The sequence below is a fragment of the Xyrauchen texanus genome, chromosome 36 (genome assembly GCF_025860055.1).
Source record: "Xyrauchen texanus isolate HMW12.3.18 chromosome 36, RBS_HiC_50CHRs, whole genome shotgun sequence".
In the NCBI taxonomy this organism is placed as follows: domain Eukaryota; kingdom Metazoa; phylum Chordata; class Actinopteri; order Cypriniformes; family Catostomidae; genus Xyrauchen; species Xyrauchen texanus.
In genome coordinates this window covers 8,741,781-8,760,402 of record NC_068311.1, presented here as the reverse complement: position 1 = coordinate 8,760,402, position 18,622 = coordinate 8,741,781, and the positions used below count along the sequence as shown (strand labels likewise).

Below are 18,622 nucleotides of genomic sequence, written 5' to 3'. Positions count from 1 at the left end.
ATTCCATCCATTAATCCGTGGCCACGAGCTCCTTCCAGGCCATCAGACTGAGAAAATGGGATAGAACTGAGCTTTGTACCACACTTTCTCCTCTCTCACTCCCTCAATCACCAGCAAGGCATGAAATGACCAGAGCGCCCCTGGTTTCCACCACATTCTGCATGAGTAACAAGCTTTCTTCAAGTGCTGTCGAACCACTTAGGCAAATCACCCCATCTGGAGAGTTGAAAGTCATCCCAAATGCAGGGCGTTTGAATAATAAAGCCCCCCGAAGGTTGGATTTCCTTTAAAGAAGTTTAATGCTCATCCATATTCATAGATAGTCCATAGTTGGGGTAATCTGGTCATCTTTTGATGAGGACTTAGGGATTCCCTAATGCCGTGGCTTGCTGCTTTAGGACAAGGGATCAGAGCGAACATGTGTCGCAATGCTAATAGTGTGCCTGTACGATGTCAGAGTGTGTGTTTGTGAACTTCTCAGAGCTAGAATTGTAGAGAGAGAGAGAGAGAGGTAGCGTTTCTATCGTATTTATTTAATATCACTTAAAGCATTAACATTTCTCTAAAATACTAAGGCGTGCTGAGTGACTCCAGTCAGGTTTCCTATGCAACCAATTGGCCTTGTTGCTAGGGTTGGTTGAGTGACATTGGGTTAACCCTTCTTGTGGTTGCTATAATGTTTGATTCTTGCTCTCGGTGGGGCACATGGTGAGTTGTGCATGGATGCCAAGGAGAATAGCGTGAAGCTTCCACACATGCTACGTCTCCATGGTAATGCGCTCAATAAGTTACGTGATAAGATGTATGGATTGATGGTCCCAGAGGCAACTGAGATTCGTCCTCCACCACTCGGGATACGGTGAGTCACTACGTCACCACGAGGACTTAGAGCGCATTGGGAATTTGGCATTCAACATTGAGAGGGGGGGTGGATTGGGGTGTGTACAGGGGTTTTTAAACAACATGAGGGTGATTACTTATGTGTGAACTTCAGCTTTAAATGCAAATGCACACATACATTTACCCATTCTAAAATAATTTACCTTCCTTTTCTCTTTCTTCTCATCTTTCTTGGTGAAGACAGTGTGAACCCACCAGATCTTGGTGAACATGCTGCCATAGGCTAAACTGAAGCCAAGACCAAGTAGCCACAGGCGAAACTGAGAGAATGAGTGAAAGAGAGTAAATTTGAGAGCTCAGGTGAAGAGCAGCCATTTTATTGCTACAGTTACAACAAATCATCTAAGGTGTACAAAGGTCATGGCAGAATGGGAGCAAATGAAGAGAGAAAATGAGAAGAAACAGCAATAAATGCTACCTGGCACACAACAGGGAATTGTGATCTATGGATATGGAGTCCGTCGATGCCCAGGGGAAAGACAGCAGCCAGCGCCAGCACACAACCCACTGCAGTCATGTTGTTCAGATAGGGCTGAGAATTCTGAATGTACCTGTTCATGGGTTAGAATGGACTGGAACTGAATGTTCAGTTACATCACCGGTATATTAACTTCTTGCAAAAAGTACTTCAAAATTTGTTCTGCTGAGCATTTAAAGGTTGATGAAAAATAAAATGTTCCTTCATCTTTCTGAAATAAATGAGTGTGTTTTATATGATTATTAAAATTATTAGGAGAATAATACAGTGGCCCTGCAGTCCACACTGGAAATTCCTCAAAGCCATAAAATAAGACACTGCCAAAATGGCACCCTAAAGTCTAGGATGGCCCAGCTAAATGAGAAGTTTGTTACATCTGCCTAAAATGTAACTATCACAAAACAAGGGAGGGGTTCCAGGAAAACCCAAGCTTTTAACAAAACGTCATAAATTAAAGACTCTGCTCTGCAAGAGCCAAGGAGTCTGAGATGACCCACATCTGGCAAATAAAAGGAACAGAGGAGTCTTGTCCAGATAGCACATACATGAAAACACTGATGTTAATAATTATTCACATGGCTTGAAGACTACTCTTCTGAAAAAAAAAACCCATGCCATGAAATCTAAGACACTCTCCTTTTGTCCTTTGATATAAACAATTTGCTACACTTAAATTAGGCCAATAAAATGTTATTCTATATTTCATGTTGTGGAATATTTATTCTTGAAATTTTGACTTTATTTTCTAAATGTATAATTGTTTTTTACACTTCACTAAAACGCCATTGTATTAAAGAAATAATATTTTCAGAAAAAAGTTACAATTATGAGAATAAAATTATAGCATTATGAGATTAAAGTCATAATATTTTGAGAATAGTCAAAATTACAAGAAAAAAGTCGCAGCATTATGTGATTAAAATCGTAATATTTAGAGAAAAAAATCTAAATTACAAGAATAAAGTTATGATTATGAGATTAGTCATAATATTTTCAAAATCAAATTAAAATTACAAAAATACAGCCGTAATATTTAGAAAAATAAAGTCAAAATTATGAGAATGAAGTTATAGCATTATGAGATTAAAATCGTAATATTTTGAGAATAGTCAAAATTATGAGAATAAAGTAAATATTTTGAGAATAAAGTAAAAAATAACAAGATTAATGTCGTAATATTTAGAGAAAAAAATTACAAGAATAAAGTTGTAGCATTATGAGATTTAAATCTTAATATTTTGAGAATAAAATCAAAATTACGAGAATAAAGTCATAATATTTTGAGAATAAAATCAAAATTACGAGAATAAAGTCATAATATTTAGAGATAAAAATCGAAATTATGAGAAGCATTATGAGATTAAAATCATAATATTTTGAGAATAGTAAAAATTACAAAAATAAAGTAAATATTTTGAGAATAAAGTCAAAATTATGAGATTAAAAAAAATTTAAATGACAAGAATAAAGTTGTAGCAGTACGAGATTAAAGTCGTAATATTTTGAGGAAAAAATAAATAAAAATCACAACAATAAAGTCGTAGTATTTTGAGAAATCAAATCTAAATTATGACTATAAAGTTGTAGCAATATGAGATTTAAATCGTAATATTTTGAGAATAAAGACAAATTTACAAGAAAAAAGTCATAATATATTGAGAATAGTAATATTTTTGGAATAAAATCATAGCATTATGAGATTAGTTGTATGTTTTGAGAATAACGTCACAATATTTTGAAAAAAGTAAAAAATAACATTTTTGCATTTTGAGACTAAAGTCATGATATTTTGAAAATAAAATACAAATTACGAGAATAAAGTCGTAATATTTAGAGATAAAAATCTAAATTACGAGAATAAAGTCATAATATTTAGAGATAAAAATCTAAATTACGAGAATAAAGTTGTAGCATTATGAGATTAAAATCGTAATATTTTGAGAATAGCAAAAATTACAAGAATAAATTAAATATATTGAGAATAAAGTCAATATAAAGCCATAGCATTATGAGATTAAAGTTTTAATATTTTGAGGATAAAACGAAAATTAAGAGAATAAAGTCGTTGCATTTTGAGAATAAAGTAGAAATATTTTGAGAAAAAAAACCAGCGTGTCATTATTTTTGGACATGGCACTAAAACACCATCATAATTTAAAAATAAAAAATATATATTTGTATTTATTTTATGTATGGTGCGACCACTTTAATGTGCAAAGATGAACACATTCACAATTAAAAGCTCCTGATACTTGATACTTATTAGATGTGAGAGGCTATAAAATGTGAAAAATAATTTTTTTTTAAATTAAAATGGACAGGAACTTCCTACTGGGCTTTCCTATATCATGGCAATGCACTATACTGTACTAAAGACAATTATCATAACATTTAATAGTAAGATTTCATACTGTTACAACACAGTACTCAAGAGAAATTGCATTTGGAATCCTTTTTAAAACACAGGTGTGGCAGGGCGGAGGGCGGGTCCGGGTCGTGATCCTACACACCCGGTCCCGTATTAGGCTAATTATGCCTCTGTGAGGGTTAAAGGTCGACTGCAGAGGATCGTGCGGGAGCGAGAGATCGTTTACGGACATGTCCGTCGTGTGTGTTTGTGTCTTAACCCTCACGGAGGCATAATTAGTCTAATACGGGACAGGGTGTGTAGGATCACGACCCGGACCCGCCCTCCGCCCTGCCACAACAGGATACTGACCTGACACTGCTGTTGTATATGTTGAAGGAAAGGCAAACTATGCCTAGAAGTATTCCCAGACTGGCAAAAACAGATACAGACACAAAGAGCTTCTGGGAAAGATAACGGAACTCTTCAATAACCTTGGTCTGGTCTGCCGGTGGGCCGAGGCCTGTTGAGAGGAGAGAAATCAGTCTGGAAATATCCAAGGAACCAAAAGAGACCTGAGGTGAAGATATGAGGAATGCAGACAGAGCAGAATGGCAGATCAAAGTGTAAAGATCACAGCACAGTGACATCAGACACGTGAACAAAAAAAAGAGCGTAAAAAAATTGACAGCTTGAAGAGCAACAGAGGCATTTCAGCTCAGTTCTGAGAGTCGTTAGCTACAAATGCGCTGTCAGACCTCATAACTACATGGCAAGGATAGAATCCAAATGAAAATGTTTTGACAGACAATTTTCAATAAAATAAGGCTACTGGGTTGATTTGACATGACAAGTATCTAGTCTGAAAGTGTAGGGATCTCACAATGGTCACACAATAGCAGGTCCAGACTTTTTTCCCCACATTTCCTGTATTTCTTTTAGAGAACATCTACAGAATCCTGTGGAACAGATTTAATGAATGACAACACTTCGGTTATCTTCTTTTTGGGAGGTTGTGGCTCAGTTGGTTTTGTCCACAAATCGCAGGGTTGGTGGTTCGATTCCTGGCCCACACGACTCCACGTGCTGAAGTGTCCTTGGGCAAGACACTGAACCCCAAGTTGCTCCCAATTGCATGCAAGTGCCTTGCATGGCAGCTCTGCCATCATTGGTGTATGAATGTGTGTCTGAATGGGTGAATGAGACGCAGTGAAAAAGCGATTTGAATACCGCTAAGGTTAAAAAGGCGCTATATAAGTGCAGACCATTTACCATTCTTCTCTAACAATGCATGGAAATGTTGCTACTGGGAACCATTTTTTATAAGTGGAGGATGTTTAATGATGACATCTAGTATGCAGACATTTGGAAGGGGCTAGAAAATGACTAGTAAATAATGATTTACATGACTAAAGATCAAAGTGGTAAAAACAGCAGTGCACAGGCTGAAAGATGAACCTCTAAAAATATGCTAGTTCTGCAAAGTCAATGCACAAATATACTGACAAGGCCATTTCTCCTCTTTATTATTAGATTATTCTTGGTGAAAATACTTCCAGTAAGCAAAATAACATTATTTTAGCATGGTTAAATCCCTTGACTGTACATTGTATTTTTAAAGTTTCTTACTTAAACTCGGACTCATAATTGATTGTTTCATTTTTTCTCTCTCCCCAATTTGGATATTCTCAATTTGCTCTAAGTCCTCGTGGTGACATAGTGACATGAATCTCAGTTGCCTCCATGTCTGAGACCGTCAATCCGCGCATCTTATCACAAGGCTTGTTGAGCACGTTACCGCGGAGACATAGCGCATGTGGAGGCTTCACGCTATTCTCCACGGCATCAACGCACAACTCACCACGCGCCCCACCGAGAGTGAACCACATTACAGCGACTACAAGGAGGTTACTCCATGTGACTCTACCCTCCCTAGCATCCGGGCCAATTCGGTTGCCGAAGAGCAACCTGGAGACCTGGCTGGAGTCACTCAGCACACTCTGGATTCGAACTTGCGATTCCAGGGGTGGTTGACAGCATTAGTACTTGCTGAGCTACTCAAGCCCAATGCATCCATCTTTTTCTTAAAAAAAAAAGCTAAAATCGAGGTTACAGTGAGCACTTATAACGGAAGTGAATGGGGCCCATTTTTGAAGGGTTTGAAGGCAGAAATGTGAAGCTTATAATTTTCAATAAAAGCTCTCACATTAATTCTGTTTAAACTCAAGTATTATTTGAGCTGTAAAGTTGTTTAAATCATAATTTTTACACTTGGTAAATGGTCTGCACTTATATAGCACCTTTTGAACCTTAGCGGTATTCAAAGCGCTTTACACTGCGTCTCATTCACCCATTCACACACACACACATTCACACGCCAATGATGGCAGAGCTGCCATGCAAGGGGCTAGCATATTGTTAATGTCTTTTGGTTACACTTTTGAAGCAGTGACTATATTACCATTTACTGATTGGCCACATTCACTTCCATTGTAAGTGCCTCACTGGAACCCAGATTTGTTCTTTTCAAAAATAAATTTTGCACCAATCAAATTTATACAACAAATGCTGTTGATTGAGCTTAACTTGTTTTAAACCAGGAGTATTCCTTTAATATAATTTTATGGTGGAAATAATGATGATGGAAATTATATACACGATATATCGGCAGCCAAATCGTTACTGGCCTATAAATGTGAATTTTAAAATGATTGGTTATCTGTCTGATTAGAAAATCTGGACGATATATTAAAGCCAATAAATTATGCCTTTTTCAGGCACACACTACTCACCATGAGGATTTTAATTGGTGCCTTCTGTATGACATGACACGTCAGCACGCATTAGGGATGGGTTGGATCGATACTAAAGTATCAATATTTCCGATACTGATGTGGTATCAAGAATATCGATCCTCACATAAAATATTGATTCAGAATTTTTTTTTTTTAACAAGTCATATTATTTAGATTACATAAATATTAATGCATCTCATAAGCTTTGAAGTGGAAAATAATAATTATATGAGAGAATTGCTGCATGGCACAGGAAAATATTTTTCTTCTGCTCATCTTGACGTGCAAAAATGCTAAAATACACTATCAGTCACAAACAGTGCTCAACCTTTCAGTCATAGCGCTTGTTCAAAGAGGGAGCAGTGCTTTCCTGATGTAATGACAGAAAAACAGCATCTGGAGTTATTCACACTAAGTAATGACAAACCTAGACGTGACATGTATTATAATGTTCTTGTGTGACCATTTTTACTGGTTTATTTAAATACAGAGTTGTTAAAACATTGATAATGATCTGTAATCCTCGTTAACAAACAACACCCTTATGAAAATTTACCATGGATTAACTGTAGTAATATTGTATTAACCATTACTAGTAACCACGACTGCAGAACCATGTTTTTTTCTTTCTTTTGGCAGTAACCAAGGTTTTGATACAATTAACCATGGTTTTGCTACAGCATTACTGTAGCATCCATTTGGTAACTTGGTTTTAGTAGCCATATAATAATATCTATGGATAATTTTGAGGTTTTACTAACTCACTACTTTAAAGGTTAAACAAAGCAGCCTAATAATTTTCTGTTTAGGCCCATAAATATATATACAAAAATGAAGTAATAATAAATAAAACCAAATTTTATCCCAAAAATTTGTAAAAATTCAGTTCAGTAGAGGTATCGGTATTGGTTTCGATATCGGCAATATTGGCATAAAAGTACTTGGTATCGGATCGAAAAGAAAATAAGTGGTATCACCCATCCCTAGCACGAAGCAGACTTTGCTTAAAAAGATTATACTGGATATGAGTAAGCACTCCACTTTACTTATCCATGCCACAAATGAATATTGTTTCTTTATTCTTATTTTATGTTAAAGCATATTATCATATTGTAAAGCAGTTCAGTGGAAAGGAGGAGGCGAAAACCTGCTTGACAATATAAATAATAGTTTTATGAAGAAATAAATGAAAAACACACAAACATAAACACAGAGCAGCTGCATGTCATTCTCTCTCTCTCTCTCTCTCTCTCTCTCTCTCTCTCTAGAACCGTTGTTACTGGCCGCCTTTATCCCTCGCGCGCCCCCCATCAGGCTGATTGGGGACTGGGCGTGTGTTGTTCCAGCCCAGCCCCGCCCTCCTCCGCTCTACACATGTTGATAGTGAGACTTCTTTGCATTCCTTATTGTTGTTTTTTGACAAGTCTGAATTAAGTGCAATACACTGTATTTATAAAAGTAGCTCACTCATTAAATTCCTTCTAAATTAATCAAGGCAGAGACAATAGACTTTAAATAAAAAAAAATAATGGAAATTTTAATGGAACATTTTGATGTTTCCTTGCAGGTTCCTTGATTTCTGCATTTTTAAATAAAAGCAATTATCAATTTACATGTGCTCTGGACATGGCTTTATAAGCTGGAACGTTTATGTCTGTAATCAGGCACACAGAATTTTGATTTATACCCAGATTTTCATTTATCTGCAAATACTGTGTATCGGCTATCTGCCTCCAAATATAACAAATAATTGATGTGATGAGGAGGAGGAGGGCATGGTCGGCGCTGAATGGTCCTAATCAGCTGGGGGGATAAGGACAAGCTGGAGATGTCCGGTTTGGGGGGAAGTGAGATGCACAAAGCCGTGTGTGTGTGTGTGTGTGTGTGTGTGTGTGTGTGTGTGTGTGTGTGTGTGTGTGTGACTTTGTTTTTTTTGCAGTTTATGTTTGAGCTCAGTTTGTTATTAAAATTTTACGTTGACTGTTCAGCTGGTTCCCACCTCCTCCTTGCCCATCTTAAGACCCTCATTACAATCGGTTATCGTATCGGACAAAATGTCCATCGGTGCATCCCTAGTTTTCACCATGCAATAATATAGCATTTGCAATAATAGCAGTTTTGATAGCTGCCCAGTTGATGTTAAGCTTTATGAAATAGACAATAAAAATGACAGCGACTGAGAAGACTGAGAAACAATAGTTACAAAGAAATCACTACTGGCTAAAACCTTCTAATGCTTTCTGAAAGAAGGGCAAGGTTGAGCTGGTGGAGCTGGTGTGTCTGTCAGGGACAGTCAGGTCATTATAGAAAGCTGACTGTGAGGGACATGTGTCTGTGAGAGACAGCTGGCCCTCAGATTCAAGTGACACAATGTGTTTGTTGATATGTTCCAAAACGTCAGAACAGTGACAAGTCAGGAGTGACGGCGGACATTTGCTACTGTGAATTGACAGTGATGCTGTGAGAAAAAAAATGCATGAGTGTAAGAGAGAAAGAGTTTATTAAGCAGTGTCCTCATGCATTCTCACAGTAAATGTTCCTTCGTCCTTGATCTAAGAATCAGGACAGAGTGTTGCTATGGAGACCTGGCTTAACAACAGTTTCCACGGCAATTTGGAAGAGAAAGTCACGCTCAAGAGGTTGTCAGGAGCTACAAAGAGACGGGTAAAAAGCAAGGGCATTGTCAAACAGTATGGTTCAAACAGGTGTAAGAGAACGAGTTATGAGTCATGAGTTATGACCCCAGGTTTTATGCTTTATTTGCTTTAAAGGCCACATTTTCATTTGAATTATTATTTTTTTTAAAAGCACATTTGCTTGAGAATATCACCCCAAACGCTGTATCAATTCTAAACTATTCTTTCCACCGAGAACCCAAAGGTCCCAAGGAGGTTCTGGGTTATTTCAGAAGAACATTTGCTTCTTTTGCTATTATCAAGGGGGAAAAAATGGCAAGCAATGTCACAGGCTCTATGCTCTGCATTTTCTCCATGGGGAAGAGAGAGGATGCAGCGATTAAATAGGTCATAACTCTGAAAATAGCCATGATTGGCTGTGGGGGAAAAAAGTATATTTGCAACAGGGTTAAAATATAATTATAGAACTACTGGGTGAAATGTAAATATACCTTTAGGGACCGTTTTATTTGTTGTCAAATGCTTTTTGGGACTATATATATATATATTTTATTATATAAATATATATATATATATATATATTATATTTTTTTTTTTTTTGCCTTTTATTAGATAGTAAAGTGATGTTTTGCTTTTCATTAAAAATAACTAAACATTAATAAAACAAGTTGAATTCACTTCAGAAGCAAAATTTCCATAAATTATGCAGATTAAGGTGTATTATTTACATAAGATGATACAAAATGAAAGATGAAAGATGAAAAGACAAAATATATTCTTATTATACAAAATACGTCAATTTTAAAATAAGAACCAGCCCTATATTGACCATATTAAGTGATCCACTGATTGCATTACTCATGCAATTTCACCTTTTAACCCTTTAAGTTCGGACTGGCCTGCTGGTTTAGAAGCTTACAATGCATGTAGGCATTAGACCAAAATTTAACAAGTACTTTTAAATTTGCAGAAGTATCAGAAGTGTTCCGATTTGATCATTTATTAATAATTTTGCACTATACAATTTATTGTAATCAGTAAAAATATCAAACTGATCAAATGTGTCATATGTCATTGGAAAGCTCTCAAAGAGTATAATACAACCATCTGATTTGTTGTACTCACAGACAATAATATAGCAAATAATAGCTTATATGAAGTATATGTCTTTGACATCCAAGTTACATATAAACAGGTGTTGCTTATAATCTGCATTTTCATTTATAACTTCACGAAAAATAAAATATCACATACAATTACTTATTATCTTTAAAATGAGTTACACACACAATGTTATCGGATGCATAGATCATTAGATAATCCACACCAAGCACAATGTGCACACAGCACATCTGGCAAGAAAACAATTAGCTTTCCTGGATCAGATGACTTCATCTGAAAGGAAGTAGTACATTGACCAGCATCACATATTGTATTTGGATTCAGGTTGCAACAACCAGAGGTGGAAGTCATCCAAATATGGGCAGAGACCCTAATTACATGCGGCCACCAGGAGACTGTTGCCAAGTACATGACACACAACTCAGTGATGGCTCAAATGAGACAGAATGGAACTGAATGAGATCTCTTTACTCATCCCTGCATGCTTTGGAGAGAGAGAGCATACCTTTAGTCATTATTGTATATGCATGTGTAATTAGATCTTATGTACAATTATTATAATTAAATTGTTTTGTAGAGGCTTTTGGACACTTGGAGACGTTTTTGGACACTATGACAAATTATTTTTGGAATGCTACTGTACTTTTGATTACTTTGATTACTTTGTTATGTCGACACAAACTTTACAGTTACAGGTGACATGATTGGGAACAAAACAAAAGCTTTTTTGGAGCTACCTTATTTACACCCTGAGACACATAATTTCAAATGATTTTTCAGCAGTTTGTTAGACTGAGAGTCTCAGAATTAATCATAATCCATATCATTAATTTTTTTTTTTGTTTTCTTTAAAATGAACCCAAACAATTGATCCTCTTTGGGGTTTTTTTTATTTGTATTTTTCTTTTTTTTTGTAGAGTTATAGATCTATAGAAACAGGAAATCACCCCAACCGTGGTGCAAATAATGGTAGATACTAATTGCACCCATATTTAAATACTAACATTCAGTATATGGGCATCACTGCAGTGTGTTTATTGTGTTTATTTAGAGTCTCACAGACACTTCATTAACCGCTACCCCTAAACCTAACCTTTCCTTAGAAAAAAGAGCCTTGGTTTTACTGCAGTAACCAGTTTCACCATGGTATTTTGTTGTTAATTTACAGTAACCTCTAAATTATCCATGGCTACTATATTTACAACATATTACTGTAGTAACAACATGGTTCATTGCATTAAACTCAAAAATCATGGTTCCTACAAAATTACTATAGTAATGCCCTGATGCAACCTACACACAAGTGATGCCGAGGCACGAGAACGACAGACCACCCCTCCAGATCAAACCCTTCTCTGCAATCCTCGACATTCTCTCACCAAATCACAGTGATGAAATCAACATTTATATTCATTTTTAGAAAATATTTAGAGTGGAAAAAGGAAACTGGATGATTGGAGAGTGACAAAAGATGGATTCGAACCGAGTTCGCTAGGTCAACACTACACATTTTCACTGTCTTTACACCCCATGGCACTGCAGCGCCACCTATTGTCTAGTTTGTCGTATATTTCTGTGGTTTCACCAGAATATTGGGGTGCAAATTGCTGCACCTTGTAGCAGATGCTAGTTACACCAGGGTGCAAAGAGTCACTCCGGATTAAATAAAGTTAACTGGTCTAATAAGAAGTACAAAAAATATTAAACTTATAATTGAATTGCTCAACAATCAAACATTGAAAAGTGCATATTGGTTGAATGCTTATGTCTGAAATCATTATTAATCCCAGACTTTCACCACTTTTTCCTGTAAAATTGACAGCAGCATTGATCTTCACCATTCAAAAAACAAACCGTAGTGAAGCGTGAGGTCATTACTCGTCTAATGTAGGGCAGCGCTGCTTTGTTATCGTCACGCTGGAAGAATCCACTCAATGGGATCACAGCATGAGGAATTGATTAGAGACTAAATCAAGAATGACTCATTGAAGAGGACTGGGCAAGTCCAGCAAATTATCAGCTCTGTATCTCTTGGGTAAGATGATCCAGGATTTTTTGTGTTGGCAATTCTATTCCCATTTCTTGGAAGAAAACCAATTTGTAGGGTAATAGGGAGATTTCTGTTTGGTGTTTTGCATTTGTAAGTCAATGTCTGGAACTGTATTCTGACATCCATGTAGAAAAAGTGGCAAGCTGCGCTAGAACTGTGACCTTTTAAGAGATTCTAAGCTATTCTGGTGAGGTAACATCAAACCTGACATTACACGCTTGAATAAGGTGTTTCGTTGCTTTGATCACAGTGCATTCAACTTTGATGTGTTTTTCAAATCTAATCCACATTTAGTCCACACAGGAACGTCGTTTTCCTCCACTGAAAACAGAGAGTTCCAAAAACACTCTCCACTACTGCATACTTTGGAAAACAATGACGTAAGAAAACTTTTCAGTTTTCAAACTTAAACGGGTTAGTGTGGACATGGTCTTAGAATTGACTGTCAGCACTGTCATTTTGCAAGTAATGGAATTGGATCTTTTTGTTTAGACAGACATACATATATATATATATATATATATATATATATATATATATATATATATATATATATATATATATATATAGATAGATAGTATAGATATATATATAGATATATATATATAGATAGATATATATCCAGGGTTCCCACAGTAATGGAAAACCTGCAAACATCAGGGACTATAAATCAACAAGTCATTAAAACGCATGTCGTAAATATACTTGATTTAATGAAAAATATACTTATATATTTTTCTAGTTATTCTCTGCTTGTTTCACAGACAAGAAGTTGCTCTTTATCAATACAATCTCTATAAAATTACTTTAAAAAATCATTATCAAGTAATCACAAGGGACTGGAAGGGTAGTAGAATTCCATAGGTCAAAAGGTGTGGAAACCAGTACATCTGTTGCCATAGTAATGACTTAACCGTCCACGTGACACCAAGAGACATACAGTAAGGGGCTGTTCAGACCGAACGCATTCTTGCACAAAAAAAAAAAGATAGATGCACCACAATAAAAGGAACAGAATGCAGGCGTCCCGAGATGCACTTTTAAAAAAGTGTCTAAAAACAAGCCAAGTTTGCACAAGACGGTGAAAACAGTGAGATGTGCCGCAGCTGTCATATATGTCCATCAAGCACATGTTTACATAAAAAAGCAATTAAAAATGAGCGCAGATGGATGCAAAATCCATAGCGTGGATGGGTATGAACAGTCCCCAAGAGAGTAACTGTCATTGTGGAAAAGAAAAATGCAAAAAAATGGAAATTCATGTCCATTTATGATATCGCAACGTGGTGATGAACTCATTAAGTGCATCAGACAGTAAGACAGTATAAACTTATAAAGCGAGACTTTACTGAACTAATTGCACATTCATGCATATTATGTGTTCAAAACTGTTCATTCGTTCACTTGTTCACTGTTCAGTACATACTGAATGCAAACAATGTGAGTAAATGAATGAATTCATACACACTACTGTGCTTTGTATATGGCATTACTGTCACGTTGTGTCCTGAATGAGGGGGAAAAAACAGCTTGAAATCTGATCTAACCGTTTAGACTCAAACACATTTTTATTTTAATTGGATTTTAAACCACATATGGATGTTATTTGGGGAAAATAAATTATTTCATGTGTTTTTTTGCAGGGATACGTAATAGAAAATTGCTGCCCGTCTGCACAAAGCCTTGGTCAGTCTGAAAAATAAATTACTTTTTAAATTTCGTGCACTGTAGTACTTTTTCATTTGTCGGAGGGCATTATCACACTTTTTTATTTGATTCGCACTGCGCCATCCACTGCTTTCATCAATACCAGTTTGTCAATCAAGAAATTAGATGAACTGCACAAAGGTCAATGCCACTGTGAACCGCACCGCTTCACTCCCCAGAGCCTGTATGGCCTTCGCCAGCCGAAAGGGCAGCTAATTGTTGGCGTTATATTAAAGTGTGGGACAGGGCTTTGTCGAGCTAACAGAAATCAATACTGGTAAGCCTCAATCTCAGCGGACGGAGTGCGGCATTGAAAGATGATGGGAGAGGAATGGACAGCGCTGTCTGGTTGAGAAGAGACGGCGGGTTTCTCTTACCGATCCATTTGTCATTTCCGTACCACGACAGGTTGCCTTTTGAGCTGTCATAGTATCCAATCTTCTTGTAGCTGCCACCTGAGGAAAAAAAGGAAAAAAGTGAAATGAAAAAGGACAAAAGCCATAGAGAATACAAAGTGAATACAAAGATGAAATCCTTTCTCACACTGACATCTTTCTCATGACTCTAATCGTCATACTTCTGTCTGGTATGTGAAATATATACTACCAGTCAAATGTTTTGACCCGCTTGACTGAATATATATTATTATTCCTTATGACCTTAAAACCTTTTGATCAAAAGGCTTATGCTAAAATGCTTGAAATTATTTTTGCAGACAAAAATAAATAGTCTCTAAATATAATAATCCCTTACATAGCACTTTTCTAGGCACTCAAAGCATTTTACATAGTATAGGGAACATCTCCTAAATATATATACTGTATATATACAGTGAATATATATACATGTACATACTGTACATATTTGTTTGGATTTGTTACGTTACATTATTTTGGTCACTACATAATTTCCATACTTTCTTGTGTACTTTGATAACCTCACAGCTGGGAAAAAAAAAACAACATCAGAAATTTTAATAGTTTGAATGGTTACAATGGGAATTGTACTGTATTTGTTTTTTAAGGAAACACATGGTCCCCGTGGGTCTTTACTGGTAATGTGTTGGCTTCAGTTGGTGGAATGTTATATCTAGTGGATAAAATTAGGGACCAATACATATCTCTACTGGAAACCAATACAAACCATAAAAGGAATAGCCTGGATTCAATTAAAGTCAAGCTCAATTGACGGTATTTGTGGCGTAATGTTGATTTCCACTCAAATAATTTCGACTCGTCCCTCCTTTTCTTTAAAAAAAGAGCAAAAATCGAAGTTACATTGAGGCACTTACAATGTAAGTGAACGAGGACAAATTTTGGAGGGTTTAAAAGGAAGAAATGTGAAGTTTATAGTTTTATTAAAGCACTTAAACTGTGTATTATTTGAGCTGTAAAGTTGTTTAAATCATAGTTTTTTCAGTCAATTTAGGGTTTACGGCAATTTAGGGTTTATGTCATCATGGCAACAAAGTTGTAAACTTGGCTATAAATTCACACAGAAAAGATTGTATCACACTAAAATCATGTTAACACACATGATGTTTATGTCTTGTGGCTAAACTTTTGAAATAATTTGTATTTTAACGTTTACGGATTGGTCCCCATTCACTTCCATTGTAAGTGCCTCACTGTAACCCAGATTTTTGCTTTTTTTAAAGAAAAGGAGGGGCAAGTCAAAATAATTTTTTTGTGGTAATCAAAATGATGCCACAAATGCTGTTGATTGAGCTCAACTTGTATTGAACCCAGAATATTCCTTTAAATCCTAACATTTGGTATATAATAGTTATTAGCTGATGTTTCATAATGGTATTTGTAGTGTTTCTTTAGAATTTCTATTGTTTGTTTTTTTTTTTCAGCAGGGCTTGACTAATATTAATAATTTTCCTGAATTTCAGGGAAAAGGTTAAAAACTTAAAGGTACATTTATTTTTATTTTTCCTTTTAACATAAGATTTACCTTGCAATTGCTCAATAAGAGTCCAGGCCATACGTGAACCCTGAGCGTCAAACACCACGTGACCCTACAAGATACATGCAGATCCAAAAAAATTATTCTTTGAAAATAAATTATTATGAAAATACAAAAAACAGAAATAAAAAAGGCAAATTCTTTGGAATATACATGCTGAATCATCCTGTAATCACGTCAGTTAAAACTCATTGTTAGTATTTTCAAAATAGGATCATCGGACACTTATGTGTGTCTTTGAAAGCTAAAACTGAAAAGGTGTTCTGACAGATCTGGGAAATTAATGTCTGGAGTATTTTATCTAATAATTATTTCACAGCTGTTTCACCTTCGTTATTTTAAAAATAACTCACAGAGACTCCTTCAAACGAGCTTGTGTTGAGGGCTCGGTATATCTCAGCAGTGATTTCCTTGTTGTTGTAGTTGAAGTCCTCTAATGCCCAGTCTTTGGCCCTCAAAGGGGCCACAGTTTTATTTAGTGCTAGTGCAAGGGCCCACATTGCGTCATATGCCAATGGAGCTTCCTGAAATCCACCTGTTTCTTCTGGGTTCTTCCCTCCGAGACGTGACATCAGCTGGGCCAGGAACTCTTGGGATGTCTGTGTGTGATTTTGAAGGATTAATGACCCCATCATGACATTGGTCAAAAAACTGAGGTCTTGTTCAATAATTTGAGTTAAAGGGATAGTTCACCCAAAACTGACAATTCTCTAATCATTTACTTACCCTCATGTCATCCCCGATATGTACGACATTCTTTCTTCTGCAGAACCCAACAATGATTTTTAGAAGAATATTTCAGCTCTGTAGGTCCATACAATCAACAGGGTCCAAAATGTTTAAGCTCCAAAAGCACATAAAAGCAGCATAAAATTAATCCATATGACTTCATAATCCATAATACGTCTTCAAAAGCGATATGATAGGAGTGGGTGAGAAACGGATCAATATTTAAGTCCTTTTTTACTATAAATTATCCTCTCTGCCCAGTAGGTGGCGATATGCACGAAGAATGTGAATTATTAAAACAAAAGAAGAAGAATGTAAAAGTGAAAGTGGAGATTTAAAGTAATAAAAGGACTTAAATATTGATCTGTTTCTCACACACACCTATCATATCGCTTCAGAAGACAAAGATTTAACAGATGGAGTTTTATGGGTTACTTTTATGCTGCCTTTATATGCTTTTGGAACTTTGCAATTGTGTCACCCATTCAGTTGCATTGTATGGACCTACAGAGCTGAAATATTCTTCTAGAAATATTTGTTTGTGTTCAGCAAAAGAAAGTAAGTCATACACATCTGGGATGGCATGAGGGTGAGTAAATGAGAGAATTTTAATTTTTGGGTGAACTATCCCTTTAAGAAAGGTAATAAAGCTTTAAATGTTAGTTCAATTCTAAGTAAAATTTTTAAAAGTCAACAATAATTATATGAATTAAAAAAGACTGCTAAGCAGTTGCTAGGGTGTTCTAGGAGGATGCTTAGTCTATCTTCATCTCAAATACTGCAAAAATCATTCCATTCCTAGATTGATACTTCCATCCCCATATGTCTGTAGTCCTTAATGGCAGTTTAATAGGCCACGTGACTTTTACACACACTAAGCTTTCTCTGCAGTCAGTAGTCTAACCCTGTTAGAATCATGTTAGTGAATCATGCTCATCATGATTCACTAACCAGGTTGGAGGCGCCACGGACAGTCTCCGGGTTTAGCATCACGATTTCAGTGGTGACATGCCCTTCCACAGCTTCCGTCATGTTCTCCACTGTGCAGTTAATTGCTGGATCCTTGATCTTAAACCAGTTGTCTGCATACCAGCCGATGAGGAACCAAACATACTTCTTACCATAGATTTTCTCTTTGAAGACCTGCCAAAGATGACACCATTTTTGGAAGATCTGTGCTTAAGTAATAATCATATTCAAATATTAATCTCAGTTAAGCCCCAGTGAGTTAACTCAAGCTAAGCAGAGGAATCAAACTGAATTCTGTTATACTGATTCTGAATGCATTGTCAGTAACTTACCTCGCAAAACACCTTCCTGGCTTCCGTCTCGTAAAAGAGACCGACAATGATTCTGGCATCTTGTCGCTGGAAAGTTATTCGAAAAAATAGTCAGACACAATAGTCAGACTTATTTCTTATTTCTGAAATCTTTAGGACTGTCAATTTGTAAGTGATGAAATCGTATCCATTTGTTCAGACAGTGTAGTCAATATCCAGAATATCTATCTAGGTTGCCATAGTAATGACTTAAAGGTATAGTTTACCAAAAAATGTAGTTGTTACAAACCCAATGGAACCCATGGAAGTCTAGTCTAGTCAAGTCGTCCTTGTTTTTTGTTCATGTCTTTTATTTTGAAAATTATTTCCTGTAAATGTAACTTTGTTGTTTTGTTCTAGTCAAGTCTACAGTCAAGTCATGTCAAGTCATTCTTGTTTATGTTTTGTTTTATTCACGTTTATAGTTAGGGTTTCTGGTTATCACGATTTATAATAAACTTCACTTGGGTTCATCACATCATCATCGTCATCATCATTGACATCGTCTTTGTCATTAACAGCATCAGCATCATTACAATATAGTCAAATTCATATATATATATATATA

The 18,622-nt window shown here is 36.0% G+C and overlaps 1 protein-coding gene across 2 annotated transcripts in view; it reads right to left on the bottom strand.

Annotated features, from left to right (window-relative positions):
* The window catches only part of LOC127629754 (gamma-aminobutyric acid type B receptor subunit 1-like), a 68,717-nt gene that overhangs the window by 20,171 nt on the left and 29,924 nt on the right, over positions 1-18,622 (bottom strand). For both annotated transcript variants that reach the window (XM_052106976.1, XM_052106975.1), the window contains 8 exons: positions 18,037-18,102; positions 17,687-17,878; positions 16,360-16,605; positions 15,995-16,058; positions 14,413-14,490; positions 4,098-4,248; positions 1,319-1,451; positions 1,044-1,160 (listed from right to left, as the gene is read on the bottom strand). In XM_052106976.1, coding sequence (XP_051962936.1) covers positions 1,044-1,160; positions 1,319-1,451; positions 4,098-4,248; positions 14,413-14,490; positions 15,995-16,058; positions 16,360-16,605; positions 17,687-17,878; positions 18,037-18,102 — 1,047 coding nt within the window. The remainder of the gene's footprint in view (positions 1-1,043; positions 1,161-1,318; positions 1,452-4,097; positions 4,249-14,412; positions 14,491-15,994; positions 16,059-16,359; positions 16,606-17,686; positions 17,879-18,036; positions 18,103-18,622) is intronic.